The sequence below is a fragment of the Dendrobates tinctorius genome, unplaced genomic scaffold, assembly GCF_039654945.1.
Source record: "Dendrobates tinctorius isolate UK_male_01 unplaced genomic scaffold, ASM3965494v1 ptg000028l, whole genome shotgun sequence".
NCBI lineage: Eukaryota > Metazoa > Chordata > Amphibia > Anura > Dendrobatidae > Dendrobates > Dendrobates tinctorius.
The window spans coordinates 35,975,244-35,990,724 of record NW_027361696.1 but is presented as its reverse complement, the minus strand read 5'-3'; the positions used below and the strand labels follow the sequence as shown (position 1 = coordinate 35,990,724).

At 44.9% G+C, this 15,481-nt stretch overlaps 1 protein-coding gene across 1 annotated transcript in view; it reads left to right on the top strand.

Moving 5' to 3' along the window:
- LOC141085288 (phospholipase A2 inhibitor 25 kDa subunit-like) overlaps nt 1-15,137 on the top strand; it is a 123,651-nt gene extending 108,514 nt beyond the window's left edge. The window contains exons 5-6 of the mRNA XM_073570566.1: nt 14,101-14,241; nt 14,572-15,137. Of these exons, the coding sequence (XP_073426667.1) occupies nt 14,101-14,241; nt 14,572-14,765 (335 nt within the window). The 3' untranslated portion in view covers nt 14,766-15,137. The remainder of the gene's footprint in view (nt 1-14,100; nt 14,242-14,571) is intronic.
- Nucleotides 15,138-15,481: the final 344 nt, after the last annotated feature.

The following is a 15,481-nucleotide window of genomic DNA, read 5'->3' as shown; positions in this document are numbered from 1 at the left end:
GTATATGAGAACAGAGAGGACGTGGGTTGGAAGGAAGCACCCTGCCTATAGGTTCTAGGCGCAAGGCCGGGGCCCGGTCCCCGAGGTTGTATGGACACTTATGGTTCTGCAGCAGACACCGGTGGAGTAGTTGGCTGTAAATGCACTGCTTCCATCTAAGACTTGGGGCACAACAGCACTTGAATAGAGAGCCGGGATTCAGGAGAAGGGAGTCCCCGAAGCAGGCTAGAGCTGTCTGCCATACAAGTAGAGTTCTTGGGAACATCTGACAGGAGGAACTCCAGTGTAACTCAGTACTAGGAGATCTTCACACTTAAAGGCGCTGTAGAGGAGACGTTCAGAAAGGTACATGTTGGTGGAGTGTTGGAGAGGAGCATCCTATCTTGCCTGGAGGTTGACTGAGTCTCTGACCCGGAGGACACGGCCCAGAGGCAGGCACCTGTGTGCACTACAGACTGTGAGTAAAGCTTTGGAACTACAAGCCCCTGTGTCCTACATTCATTATTGCGCCTCTCATCCATTACACCTACACTGCCCTGGGGCTACAGCTTCACCTGTGGGGAGCTTCACCATCTTGGCTGCACCACATCACCAGCCCCAGAGGATCTGCATGCAGCGTCGGCCAAACATCCTACTTGCCGAGCACCACAGGTGGCGTCACAAACTATTCATCTACATTCTACAATTCACCAATTCAGTTCCCCGCCATTACTTGGGCGCCCAGGGCCACGGTCCGGGTCACCGCTGCTGTGACACATCCCCGCTGACACCGGCCCGGTACCGAGTACCCCACAGTCCTGGGAGGGTGACCCAATTGACACCTGGAACATTTGCCCACATGTGTGATTATGCCTTGCAGATCCTAAAAAGGGACCCTCGCATTGCCAAAATGATGAACGATGACGACTACTGGTTGGCCAGCATTCTGGATCCACGCTATAAAGGCAAATTCCAAAACATCATGCCACAGGAGAACCTAGAGCTAATATTGGCTAACAAACAAGCAACTCTGGTAAATCGTTTGTTTGAGGCATTCCCAGCACAGAGCGGCGGTGATGGTTCTCCCACGAGCCATAGGGGCAACATAGAAGAGGTGTTCGTGGTGCACACAGCCGAAGTGGCGTTGGACACAGGGGTTTCATGACCATGTTGTGGACTGATTATTCAAGTACCGCTCACACGACTGGTAATACTGCATCGATTGAAAGTGACAGGAGACAGCAGTTGTCAACTATGGTTACAAACTACTTCTCCGCCCATATCGATGTTCTCCCTCACAGGTCATTCCCCTTCGACTATTGGGCCTGTAAACTGGACACCTGGCCTGAATTAGCACAATATGCCTTACAGGAGCTCGCTTGCCCTGCTGCTAGTGTGCTATCGGAAAGAGTCTTCAGTGCTGCTGGATCAATCCTGACAGAAAAAAGGACCCGTCTGTCGACCCAAAATGTTGATGATCTAACCTTCATTAAAATGAACCATGCATGGGTTTCAAAGGATTTTGACCCACCTTCCCCTGCTGACACGTAGGTTGCCAGAAAAATGGCTCGCTTTTGTCCTCCTCTTCCTCGGGCTTCTCCATTTCCTCCATTTGCAGCTGCTGAATGTCCAACATCAACATATGCCATTTTTTCAACCTCCCTAACTGGGCTGCCTCCCCCCAGGGTCGGGGTCACCACCTGGCGCACGCACCCGTGCGAGTGCCGTTGCCCTGGTCAGGTCCCTCATAGTACAATCAAGTGTCTCTGATGGTGGGTGTGCACACCCGCCGTCAGACACACCGGCGTACTATGAGGGGCCCTGTGCCAGTACCGTCGCCCACGAGTGGGCCCCCCCTGCTTGCTCAGGGCCCCAGCACTTGCAATACTTACCTTTCCCTGCTCCACCGCTATGTAGTCTGGGCTGTTAAATCCTTCACTGGGACTGCCAATACAAATTTGGTGAACTGATAGATGATGGTTAAGACGTAGCTATGCCCTGTCCTGCTGGGCTCTATCTTCAGATGATCAATGGCTTCCATTTGTTATGGACGTCGACTCACAATGAGATGCAGTGGTGGTTTATCATCAGCTTTCACGGTTTTCCTACTCTCAGACGTGTGACATTCCTGCCCACATTTTTAAATGTGTCCTCTCATGCCAATCCAATAGAATCGCCTATGGCCTGTGGCTTCTGTCTTTTGCACTCCAAAGTTACCTGACAGATCATGATAGGCAGTGAGGACAATGTCTACATCTCTCCCTGTGATCACAATTTGATGGAGATGAGTAACGGTGATGGGATCCACGGTACTGCGATACAGCAAATCTTTCTTCACATGAACTGTTTTCGCTGTCTCCACAAGCAAACTATTTGAGGGTCAGCATCGCCTCTGAGAATTCGCCCGGGAGTTTTTCCCGTGATTAGTAATTCCAAAATTTCTTCAATCACTCGACTTTCCGTGTGTACTTGTATCCATCTCGTTTCCTCTTGCGGAGAGTCTGGACTGTCTTACTGAGACTGAAATATATATGAAGATTGAAAAATACCCCAACAGTGTATACTGGTGTACGCTTCAAATACATTACCCTTTTTCTACTTTTTAGATTCTTGTCTAATCCATACTGAGGCTGTGAGTGTCTTTGTCGGACTCCGGAAATATACACGGAGATTTTTAATGTTTAAACTATGCTATATATACCTGGTATCCAGTGATACTGTACCCTTTCTCAACTTTCTACAATCTTGTCGAATCCATACTGGGCCTGAGACCGTCTGAGTCTGCCTCCTGATATATAGACATAGATTTTTAATGTGTAAACTATGCTACATATATACCTGTTATACAGTGATACTGTACCCTTTCTCAACTTTCTACAATCTTGTCGAATCCATACTGGGCCTGAGACCGTCTGAGTCTGCCTCCTGATATATAGACATAGATTTTTAATGTTTAAGCTATGCTATATATACCTGGTATCCGGTGATACTGTACCCTTTCTCAACTTTCTACAATCTTGTCGAATCCATACTGGGCCTGAGACCATCTGAGTCTGCCTCCTGATTAGAGATGAGCGGTGTTCGAGTCGACCTGTTCGCCAAGTTCAAATTCGAACTGTTTTGGGCGGTGTTTGAGCCGTTCGTCAAACTCGAACACTTAGTTTAAAATTCGTCTGTTCGAGGTTCCGTTCGAGAACGGTTCCTTCACCGAAAGCGTAACTTTATTTTCACATTAATAATGGTTATCAATGTTAATAGACAGTTTCATGGCATAGTAGCGGTGTCTGGTAGCCAGCGGTGTAGTACACCTGTCAAGGAGCTACACCGTGTGTGTTTCTAATAATTGTTTCTAATAATTTTTTACCGCATCTTGTCCAGAAAATCCTTTTGGGCCTTGTAGCACTGTCTGCTACTCAGCATAGGAGCCCACCCGTGAACCTAGCTATGCCTCCTTGTTTATGAAAGAACCAGTTTTTGACTGCATTTAGCCCAGTTAATACTTTGGGCCTAGTAACTGTGTCTGCTACTCAGCAGAGGAGCCCACCCATGAACCTAGCTATGCCGCCTGTTTATGAAAGAGCCAGTTTTTGACTGCATTTAGCCCAGTTAATACTTTGGGCCAAGTAACTGTGTCTGCTACTCAGCAGAGGAGCCCACCCGTGAACCAAGCTGTGCCGCCTGTTTATGTAAGAACCATTTTTTAACTCCATTTAGCCCAGTGAATACTTTGGGCCTAGTACCTGTGTCTACTGCTCAGCAGAGGAGCTCACCCGTGAACCTAGCTATGCCTCCTGTTTATGTAAGCACTGTATGCTACTCAGCAGAGGAACCCAGCTGTTAAGCAAGCTACAGCACCTGTGATTTGGACAATTAATTTTTTCACATTCTTTCTGGAATGCCAGAATTCCGGTTGACCTGCACTTACTGGGAAATCCTCGCTCTCGGGGAAGATTTGGAATCCCAGATCCCCATCACTAACGGGGTTCAGCGGGTTTTCCACACCTGTAAGCGAATCATGCTGGTCCTTTCAGTGTAGCGTGCATGCAGCCCCGGACATGTAAGGGCATGACAGACCTGTTATTACTCGATCTCGCATGCCAGAACCTCGCGTGTCCCTCTAGTAAGCTGGACGCGGACCGCGGGGGCATGCCGGAGTGTCGTTCGTTAACGGAATTGAGCTGATAAATCGCTAGCACAACTAAAAACAGCCATGCACCACCACCTACAGAATCGACAAAGCTTGCAATCTGTCCATCTTTTCCGTGGCTGGCATGGTTGAGGTTACCCGTGTGGAGTCCAATTAAGCCACAGGCTCCACTCCTGGTGGTGCCCTTCTGGACATTCCTTTAAGGGTCAGCTTTGCAACCATACTGCCCCCGGAAACCAAACACTTTGCCTTCATGGACGCTGTTCGGAGGGTCATGGGAATAACGCCGCCCGATCGGCAGTTGGCATAATTTATGGTGGGAAGTCTGATGGTATATGATCGTCTTCAATTTTAGAATTTTAGAATTTTTTTATTTTAGATTTTTATTCCAGCCTTTCTTGACTTTATAAGGGCATGACATGCCTATATCTGTGTCTCCTCCTCCTCCTTTTACTCCTCCACCTCTTTTCTATATGTAGTTGCCCTTTTCCATATGGTATTTGTGTCTTCTGAGCATTTTGTCTGCTTTGGGATACCTTTTAAGGTGTTTTGTAATTGCTTTCTATGTGTTTGTATGTGTTTGTGTTTGCCTGCCATTGTTTTCAGAGGGGTTCGACGGTGTTCGTCGAACGTTCGATGAACATTCAACGAACTTGCCTTCTGTTCGACGAACTGAACCAAACTCAAACACTAGCGGGGTGGCTCAGCACTACTCCTGATATATAGACGTACATTTTTAATGTTTAAACTATGCTATATATACCTGGTATCTGGTGATACTGTACTCTTTCTGCCAGGAAGTCCTCCTCCACCCACCATTCTAAGTGTATCATTGACACCTGGAACATTGGCCCACATGTGTGATTATTTCTTGCGGATTTTCTTTTTATAGTGTGGTGTGATCCATCCTGAGCATGTGAGAGTCTGTGGGTTACTCCTGCAATTTATATGTAGATTTAAAAATTACCCCAACACTGTATACAGCTCTACGCTTGTGATACATTACCCATTTACTGCTTTTTATATTCTGGTCTAATCTAAACTGACCAAATGAGAGTCTGTTTCTGACTGTGGAAATAAATACTGAGATTGACAATGACCCCTACACTGTGAACAGCTGTACGCTTCAGATCTATTACCGTTTTACGGCTTTTGATATTGTGTTGTATTCCATACTGAGCCTGAGAGCGTCTGTGTCTGCCTCCTGAAATATATACGGATATTTAGAATGTTTAAACTATACTATACATACCTGCTATCTGATGATACTGTACCCTTTTTCTACTTTTTATGTTCTTGTCTAATCCATATTGAGCCTGTGAGCGTCTTTGTGTGACTCATGAAATATATAGGGAGATTGACAGTTATCCTTTGACTGTATAGAGCTGTACGCTTGTGATACTGTACCATATAACTGATGTTATTTTGGGTACATTTTCTCCAAAATTTGGAAGTATGGTGGAAGAGGCCACGGACGTGGGCGTGGGGGGGCCAGCTGGTACTGATGGTGGTGGTGCATCTCCTGGTAGTGGCAAAAGCGCAATAGCAGCTAAGGCATCAGGTGTTGAGCCTGTATCATGGTCTGGCTCCGGAACGCCTGGAAGGCTACCTTTTCTGGGAGTAGGTTAACCGCTTTTAAAGCCGGAGCATCAGGAACTGGTTTTGGCTTACATTGCCGAAACAGACTCCAGCTAATATGCCCTCCTTTTCTGAAGTTTCAAAAAATGCAAGCACTGAGTCGTCAAGTGCTGGCTCCTGGTCAGGAAGAACGCCTTTCTTTGTGTCCTTCACCCCACCAAAAGTGAATGATGCAGCAGGCCACACTTCACATTAGTCCATGTAGCTCTTTCTCACAGACCATGCCTGGGTTATCAAGTCAAATTGTGAATTCCCCAGTCCAAGATGAATCTGACATGGAGTGTGGGTGGCCATCCAGGGCAGTGGGGTTAACCGGTACCAGGCCGGTGTCTCAGAGGGATGTGTCACAGTGGTGATGACCCGGTCCGTGGCCCTGGGCATCCATGCCAAGGGGTGAATAACGTTTATAGGTGAATGATACGTGACGCCACCTGTGGTTTCTGATCAGATTGACCAGTGCTGCAGTCTCGCTTCTCTGGGACAGATGTTGTGGTACATCTAAGATGTAGAAGCCCTGCACAGGTAGGGCCGTAGTTGCAGGGCAGATTAAAGAGTTGGTAGATGGTGTGCAGTGCAGGATGTAGAAGAGCCGCGTGCCAGGCGCAGGAGAAAGATGACAGACACAGTCATGCAGTTCCTTTACCTGTACTTGGTAAGTGCCGTCCTGGACCCAGAGTACAGATGGAGAAGGAGTTGGTCAGCCTGGAAGCAAATTAGGAATTCTCTCTCTGCAGATAGGTAGTGTGGCCTCCGTTCTAGCGCTTATCTGAAGTACTCGCAGTACTGAGTTCACTGAAGTTCTCCCTGTTGACTCTCTTTTGAAACTTTCTCGTATGGCAGGCAGCTGTAGCCTTTTACTTCTGGCTCACACAAGTCGCTGCTGGGGCCTCCGAGCCTTAGTTGGGAACAGAGCATTTACAGCTGCTACTTCCTCTGGTTTCTGCTGCAGGACCGTCAGTGTCCCTACAAACTCAGAGACTGGAATCCCGACCATGCGCTCCAGCTAGGAGTGAGCCTTAACTCTGCTCATCCTCCAGCTCCCATTCTCACGTCCACACACTTCCCCTTCCCTTCACAGACTGCCCTAAATTACCTCCTCCCGACCACAGAGAGAAGCTCCTCAGCAGTCAGGTTCAGAGCTCTCCCTACTGGCCTGGATTGGGAACTGTGTTGTGTGTTGGTTTAACTGCTAGAGAGATCCTTCGTTGCTCCCAAGCATGACATCACACTCCCTAGGAGGAAGGTAATGCCACTGTGGTGACCGTACTCCTGGGGGCGCAAGTGCACTGATGCCCAGCCACTGCTAGATGATTCTGCTGGTACATTAACCCAGAGCACTACATTCCCCTCTGACCCTGATGAAACTCAGGTTCCCCTTCCCGCATACTATACAACGTTACACGGTTACAAAGAGGAAGGTGCAGATGAAAGTGCAGGTTCCTTCAGCAGGTGGGGGGGCATACTCATGGGTGACGGCACTGGCACAGGGCCCCTCATGGTATGCAAAAGTGTCTCTGCCAGTGGGAGGGCCCACCCGTTGTCAGACACACCGCCATACTATGAGGGGCCCTGTGCCAGTGCTGTCACCAACGAGTGGGCCCCCCCTTCTTGCTCAGGATCACAGCACTTGCAAAGTTGAAATACTTACCTCACCCTGCTCCACCGCCGTGGCGTCTTCCGCGTTTCCTTACAGTGACATTCTGGTCAGAGAGTGCGGTGACATCACGTCTGTATGCCCTCTGCCTAAACAGTCCAAGTGCAGAGAGATGGAAGATGGGGACAATGAGGAGTCCAGACTAGTACAGGGATTCCCTAGTGAGGAGACATTTAATTTCTTTAAAGGTTGGGAGCAATTTTTGGGGAGCACTATACTCTGGAGAATGATATATGGGGCCCACCATACACTGGAGCATTCCAAAGGTGGACATCAGACACTGGAGCAGCATTTACAGGGCCCATTATACACTGGAGCATTAGAAATGGGGCCCATTATATATGGAGCTTTATTTGGGCCCATAAGACAGTGGAGCTTCGTCCAAGGGGACCAACATATACTGTAGCATTATGTGGAGCTCATCATATACTGTATCGAACCTTATATGGGACCAATGATTCTGTATGGAGAAATATATGGGCCTCATTACTCTGTATAGTGCACTATGCGGTTGCCATAATACTGTATGGAGTAATATACTGTCCGTTTTTGGAGCTATTAGAGAATTTAAAATGGATATCAGTCATGAGATGTAAGAAGTGAAGTATTTTTCATTGTACTATACCGCTATTTCTCTGCCGTATCAGAGGATCATGAATTGTGGCAAGACACTCTTTGGCCCTGGGCCCACGAAAATCTGGAGCCAGCCCTAAACCCCCCACAACTTTAGCCAAATAACCCCCAGTTTTCAATGCCTAACTATAATTATAAATTAAATTAAGGTTGACAAGCTTAAGTAATAAGAATTGATGTTTTTCGCATTAAAATGGGCACTGTAGGTGTGTTTCCTGTCCTCCACTCACTGCTGACTTTTCTTCCCCATTGACTTGCATTGGGTTTCGTGTGTCAGCCGACCTTCGACTTTTCACGATAATCGGACGATTTCATTCGACCCGACTTTTGTGAAAGTCGGGTTTTATGAAACCCGACTCGATCTGAAATAAGGCAAAGTCGCTCATCTCTAGTGTTAAAGGCCGTGTTCCATTCGTCTCTCACACGGATGCGTATCAGGATAGAAGCTCCCAGCAGATCCAGTTTGGAAAAAACCCTCGCTCATTGTAACTTATCGAACAGTTCAGGTATCAGGGGCAAGGGATACTTATTCTTAACGGTGATGGCGTTAAGACCCCTGTAATCGATGCAGGGATGTAATTTTCCATTCTTCTTTTGGACAAAGAAGAATCCCGCTCCCGCCGGTGACACCGACTTCCTAATGAATCCTCTTGTCAGATTCTCCCTGATATATTGAGACATGGAATCTGTCTCCGGGAGAGATAGGGGATAGACACGGCCCGAGGAGGCTCAGCACCAGGCAAGAGGTCAATAAGACAGTCGTAAGGGCAATGCGGCGGAAGACTCTCCGCCGCTTTCTTGGAGAAAACGTCTGCATACTGTCGATAGTGCTTGGGAAGCGAGGAGAGATCTGCGGTAACCTCTGTGGTAGCAACCTGTACGCAGTCTCTCAGACACTTATCCTCACAGGACTTACTCCAACTGAGAATTCTCCCTGAGGACCACTCTATGTGAGGAGAGTGAAATCGTAACCAGGGAACCCTAGGAGGACTTGATCGATGCCATCGGGCATTACAAGGAGGGATAACGCCTCCTGATGGGAAGGAGACAGTGAGAGCCTCAGTGGAACAGTCTGGTGAGTAATCTGAGAGGGTAGTGTCGCTCCATTCACCACTCTAATAGTGAGTGGATGGGGTAGCAAGACCAAGGGGATTGCGTGTCGTTGGGCAAAGGCAGATGACATGAAGTTGCCTTCCGCCCCGGAGTCCACGCAAACCTCCACGACCAGAGTGGAAGAGTTGAATTCAAGCATCTCCTTAAATGACAGCTTGAAGGAGAATGTCGCTGTGTTTAGTAGGCCCCTTCCGACAACCACTAGACGCGAGCGTTTCCCGACCGCTGTGGGCACCTGTTGGCAAGGTGACCAAGCTGCTGACAACAGAAACAGACCATGGGTGCTCGCGCAGACCGGGACTTGGAACCAGTTTGGGACACCTCCATGTCCTCTGGAGACTCGGGTGCCTGACCAGGAGACTTCTGAGGTTTAGCGAAAGTTGGCACCAACCTAAACCTCTGACTTGACAGGGAGTGCTCCAACCCTCGCTCCATGAAACTCCTCTAGAGTAACGGGGACCTCCCTGGTGGCCAGGACGTCTTTGACGTCATCAGCCAGGCCCCTCCAGAATATGGGAATAAGAACCATATCTGGCCACTCCAGCTCTGAGGCCAAAGTCCTGAAGAGCATGGCGTATTGGCTGACCAAAGACGAGCCCTGAGTTAATGCCAGTAGTTGGAGTGCAGTGTCATGTGTGACCCTTGATCCCAGAAAGACCTCCTTAAGAATGACCAGGAACTGCATGGCACTTTGTACCACGGAGAAGAATATAAGGGGTGCTCACTGAACTTCAGAGGTGGTGCTCCAAGGTATGTAAGTAGCAATCAAATAACAAAAAAGCTTGGGCACGCAAATGAAAATTTATTGTCCGATGAAGAACAATGAGGCAAATACCACCACCATACAAAAAGGCAAAAATCAATAGAAAGACAGATTATCTTCCGCAACGTTTCGGCACAAGCATGACTTCTTCAAGCAGAATCTGTATGGAGATATATACAAATAATTAAAAAGTGCATACAAACAGATTTAAACACATATCAGCCTAACAAAGTTAAGGAGCCTGTGAGACTGGTAATGTACAAAAATGAACATATATATCGCCAATAGTCATAAATGTGTAGTTCCAAAGGGGTAATGCTGTACTGTAGAGAAGCAGAGGGTTTTTTTCACTGGACCCATGATCCTATGCAAGGAAAACCTCAGAGGCGTACAAAAGACCTAGTTTTACCTGCTGTAGGAAAGGATTACAGGTAACGGGATCTAGTCTCCCTCTGCTACTGTTTACGCATTATATATACACATTTTTTAAATATATACTGTATATTTTATATACCACACAGCGAATCAATGCGCTGATATGCCCAGTTTTTATGATCTGCATGAAATAGCACTGGAGTAAATTTGGAGCGGTACTTGTTGTTAACATATTGTCTGCTTTTCTACTGTGCAGCATTACCCCTTTGGAACTACACATTTATGGCTATTGGCGATATATATATGTTCATTTTTGTACATTACCAGTTTCATAGGCTCCTTAACTTTGTTAGGCTGATATGTGTTTAAATCTGCTTGTATGCACTTTTTAATTATTTGTATATATCTCCATACAGATTCTGCTTGAAAAAGGCATGCTTGTGCCGAAACGTTGCGTAAGAGAATCTGTCTTTCTATTGATTTTTGCCTTTTTGTATGGTGGTGGTATTAGCCTCATTGTTCTTCATCGGACAATAAATTTTCATTTTAGTGCCCGAGCTTTATTGTTATTTGATTGCTACTCTGTACCATGGGATCAACGCACTCCCACAGCGGAGTGGCCCACTCCAAGGCCCTGCCCGACAGGAGGGAGATGATGAATCCCACCTTGGCCCACTAAGAGGGGAATCGTGTGGCCAGCAGCTCAAGTAGAATACCGCACTGGCTCATGAAACCCCTGCAAGAAGCACTATCACCCGAGAACTTCTCGGGCAGCGGGAGACTGGACAAAGTTGGGACAGGAATGGCAGTAGAGACACGGGAGACAGCCTCTGTGACTACCTGAACAGCGGCCGAGGTTATATCCGCAGCTGAGCTCGAACACTTTAGAGCTGCCAACCTGCCCTCCAGCTGCTGGATGTACCTTTGCAGTCGCTGGTCGTCCGCCATTACTAGCCAGACCGTGGCGCTAGTATACTGTTATGGCTAGCGGAGCGCACCAAGTAATAATGGATGACAGCAAGGTGCGTTCGCAGCCCGGGGTCCACCTGCTGTTCGGTAATGGCGAGGATGGCACCGTATGGCGCTGAGTGAGGTGCTGTGAGATGGTAGCACAGTGGCGCAAGACAAAGCCACTAGTAGGCGCTGACTCTAACTCTACACTGTGTTCCAAATTATTATGCAAATGATATTTTTCTCTGATTTTCCTAAATAGTCGGTACAAATGACAGTCAGTCTAATAAAAGTCATCACCCGTTAGAGTATGCATCAAATTTTATTGCAGAAACCTCCCAATGATAACAGTATAATCTCCAAAATGAATAAAAACTCAAATTGCACTGTTCCAAATTATTATGCACAGTAGAATTTCTAAACATTTGATATGTTTTAAAGAACTGAAAATGCTCATTTGTGGAATTTGCAGCATTAGGAGGTCACATTCACCGAACAAAAAAGCTATTTAACTCCAAAACATCCTAACAGGCCAAGTTACATGTTAACATAGGAACCCTTCTTTGATATCACCTTCACAATTCTTGCATCCATTGAACTTGTGAATTTTTTGGAGAGTTTCTGCTTGTATTTCTTTGCATGAAGTCAGAATAGCCTCCCAGAGCTGCTGTCTTGATGTGAACTGCCTTCCACCCTCATAGATCTTTTGCTTGATGATACTCCAAAGGTTCTCTATAGGGTTGAGGTCAGGGAAAGATGGTGGCCACACCATGAGTTTATCTCCTTTTATGCCCATAGCAGTCAATGACTCACAGGTATTCTTTGCAGCATGACATGGTGCAGTGTCATGCATGAAGATGATTTTGCTCCTGAAGGCACATTTCTGCTTTTTATACCATGGAAGACAGCTGTCAGTCAGAAACTCTATATACTTTGCAGAGGTCATTTTCACACCTTCAGGAACCTTAAAGAGCCCTACCAGCTGTTTCTCCATGATTCCGGCCCAAAACATGACTCCTCCACCTCCTTGCTGACGTCGCAGCCTTGTTGGGACATAGTGGCCATCCACCAACCATCCACTACTCCATCCATCTGGACTATCCAGGGTTGCTCGACACTCATCAGTAAGCAAGACTGTTTGAAAATTAGTCTTCATGTATGTCTGGGCCCACTGCAACCATTTCTGCTTGTGAACACTGTTTAGGAGTGGCCGAAGAGTAGGTTTATGCACCACAGCTTGCCTTTGAAGGATCCTACACCTTGAGGTTCGAGGGACTCCAGAGGCACCAGCAGCTTTAAATATCTGTTTGCTGGTTTGTAATGGCTTTTTAGCAGCTGCTCTCTTAATCCGATGAACTTGCCTGGGAGAAACCTTCCTCATTCTGCCTTTATCAGCACAAACATGTCTGTGCTCAGAATCAACCACAAATCTCTTAACAGTATGATGATCATGTTTAAGTTTTTGGGAAATATCTAATGTTTTCATCTCATGACCAAGGCATTGCACTATTTGATGCTTTTCAGCAGCAGAGAGATCCGTTTTCTTTCCTAAATTCCTTGAAACCTGTGCCCTGCTTAATAATGTGGAACATCATTCTTAAGTAGTTTTCCTTTAATTGGGCTCACCAGGTAAACTAATTATCACAGGCGTTTGAGATTGATTTCAGTGATCCAAAGAGCCCTGATACACAATAGCATCTATGAGTTTATTTGAAAAACAAAAAATTACATCTTTATGACACTTAAATCCAATTTGCATAATAATTTGGAACGCAGTGTAATAGTCCTATAACATGCGTATCCAAGGGAGGGGAGGTATAAAAAGTCAGTCACCAGTTTCATGCATCCATCATCACTCACACAAAATAGTGACTTGCAACTGTAATTGCAGCAAAAGGTGGCGCAACAAAGTATTGAGTTAAAGGGGCCGAATATTATTGCATGCCCCACTTTTCAGTTTTTGAATTTCCACAAAAATTTAAAATAATCAAGAAATTTCGTTCAACTTCACAATTGTGTCCCACTTGTTGATTCTTCACCAAAAATTTACATTTGGTATCTTTATGTTTGAAGCATGATATGTGGGAAAAGGTTGAAAAGTTCCAGGGGTCCGAATATTTTTGCAAGGCACTGTATATTGCAGCTGTGTTCAATAACACTTAAAATTCAAGGTACCCACCTTTCCCTCAAAACATGTCCAAATGGACATTTATCCAGTTACCAAATGTATGCAAATTCCTGTGCCCTTTCCTGTTTTAATAGTTGCTATTATGGCAGTAATTATTCACATATTGCAGCTTTTTTAAATCAGTGAATACCAGGGTATACACCTTTCCTAATTTACTGTGTCCCAATGGACATTGACCAACTACCAATTCCTAAGAAAGGAAAGGTAAGACACATATTACCTGAATCCGTGCTGTAAATAAAGATGTCAGCCAAATTGCACGCCGTTTCCCCGCACCCCGACGTGCGTTTCGCCCGTGCTTCTTCCTGGGGATGTCCACAGGATCATAGTGTTGCAGAAGGGAAAAGATTACCTTGTATATGATTAGAAATAAATTTAGTTCCTATGTTATTTTATTGTATATCTTTTTTTCATGTTGCTTTAGCTGTTCTGCTTGCTTAGGTGGTAATTGGTTTGAGGCAACCCTTTGTATATGTTAAGTGTCAAATTTTATATTTTGTTAAAATAAATTATCTTTTGATTTTATTCAAGTATGAGTAACACTCTTGATCTGTATGTCACTTAATTGTGATTTTGATCAATATGATATACATGATGAAAACCATTATGGTATAAATTTTGTGGAAAAAAAAAACTTCTTTTAAAGTTTCCCTCTTTAGTGTCATCAAAAGGCACCAACCTCAATGGTCTGGTCTGCCCATCCTGCATATCTTCTGACGCAGCCTCGTGTTACACGTCGGATACTGTACAATGCACCGGAGATGAGAATATGTGTATTCTCCAAACATCAAAGCTATCAGGTACCAAAACTTATTTTTTTTTAAATTCAGTTTAATGGGAACCAAAGATAAGGACTGATGGGTCCTCTTCATATTTTATCATCACTGAACTAGTGAGATCAAAATAATTCTTCCATGTGCCCATTATAGATCAGGAAAATTATTTACTGTCTCCGTTTAGAAAAAATCAACAACTGCATTTGTAGCATTTATTTTTCATTTGTTTTTGTTACAACAATACTGCCTATGCAATCTGCATGATGCGCCCTTTTAAATACACAGGTAAAAATGTTGTCCACTACTTTTACATTGATGACCTATCCTTACCATTTATTATATTCATTTATGTAGGAAGCATGTCATCCTTAGCAGCCATTCGAGGATGTGCAACAAAATCCGTCTGTGATCTCGGCAGGAAGACTGAAACCATTTCCGGTATATCAATGGACGTTAGTACCTTCTGCACCAGTGGCAGCAAAAGTGTCCACAAAGTCGTCCTGAATCCGGCCGTTGTGTGTCTTCTACTTCTGAAATTGTTTTTCTAATATTTTTATTTTTTAGGGATTCTTGGAAGAATGAGGCCAAAACAATTTAAAGAGTAGTATATTATGTAATATTCTTTAACATACCTTGGCTAGAAATTATACAAGAATCAACGTATATAACTTTTTTCCTCTGTTGCTTTACTCTTTGTCTCTTGTCTATATTTAACTGATCTAATAAGTTATAATCCAAAATTTCCTTAACAAACATTAACAAAATGTAAAGAATAATACATCAATACAACACCGAAGAGTTTGGGTCTTGTATGTGTTTTTTTTTTTTACTATTGAGCACATAACTAACAAGTACAAGACTAGGTTGTTATTTTTTTTCTACTATGAAGCATGTTTTGGGGTTTAAAGTATTTCATATGTTTTTTGAGAGCACAACATTTTCTTCTTGTTAAGATATTCACATAATATTTGCGTCCTTTTTTACATGGGTGGACTACGCTTTAGGTAGTGTAATTAAAGCCCAACATACAGCACAATAGAGTTTAGTGGACTATGATGAGGGAAGCAAAGTGTCAATCTGGGATTGGTGTGGAACTTGTGAAATTAAAAGAATTTTCTTTTGCCCCACCCTGCATAAAAAAATCAATAAAATAAAAACCTTGGTTAAGGACTTCCATTTCAGAATCATCATCATCATCATCATCATCATCATCATCATCATCATCTGTAGTATAGGTTGCCTGATTGGAATTTTGAGCCTCCTC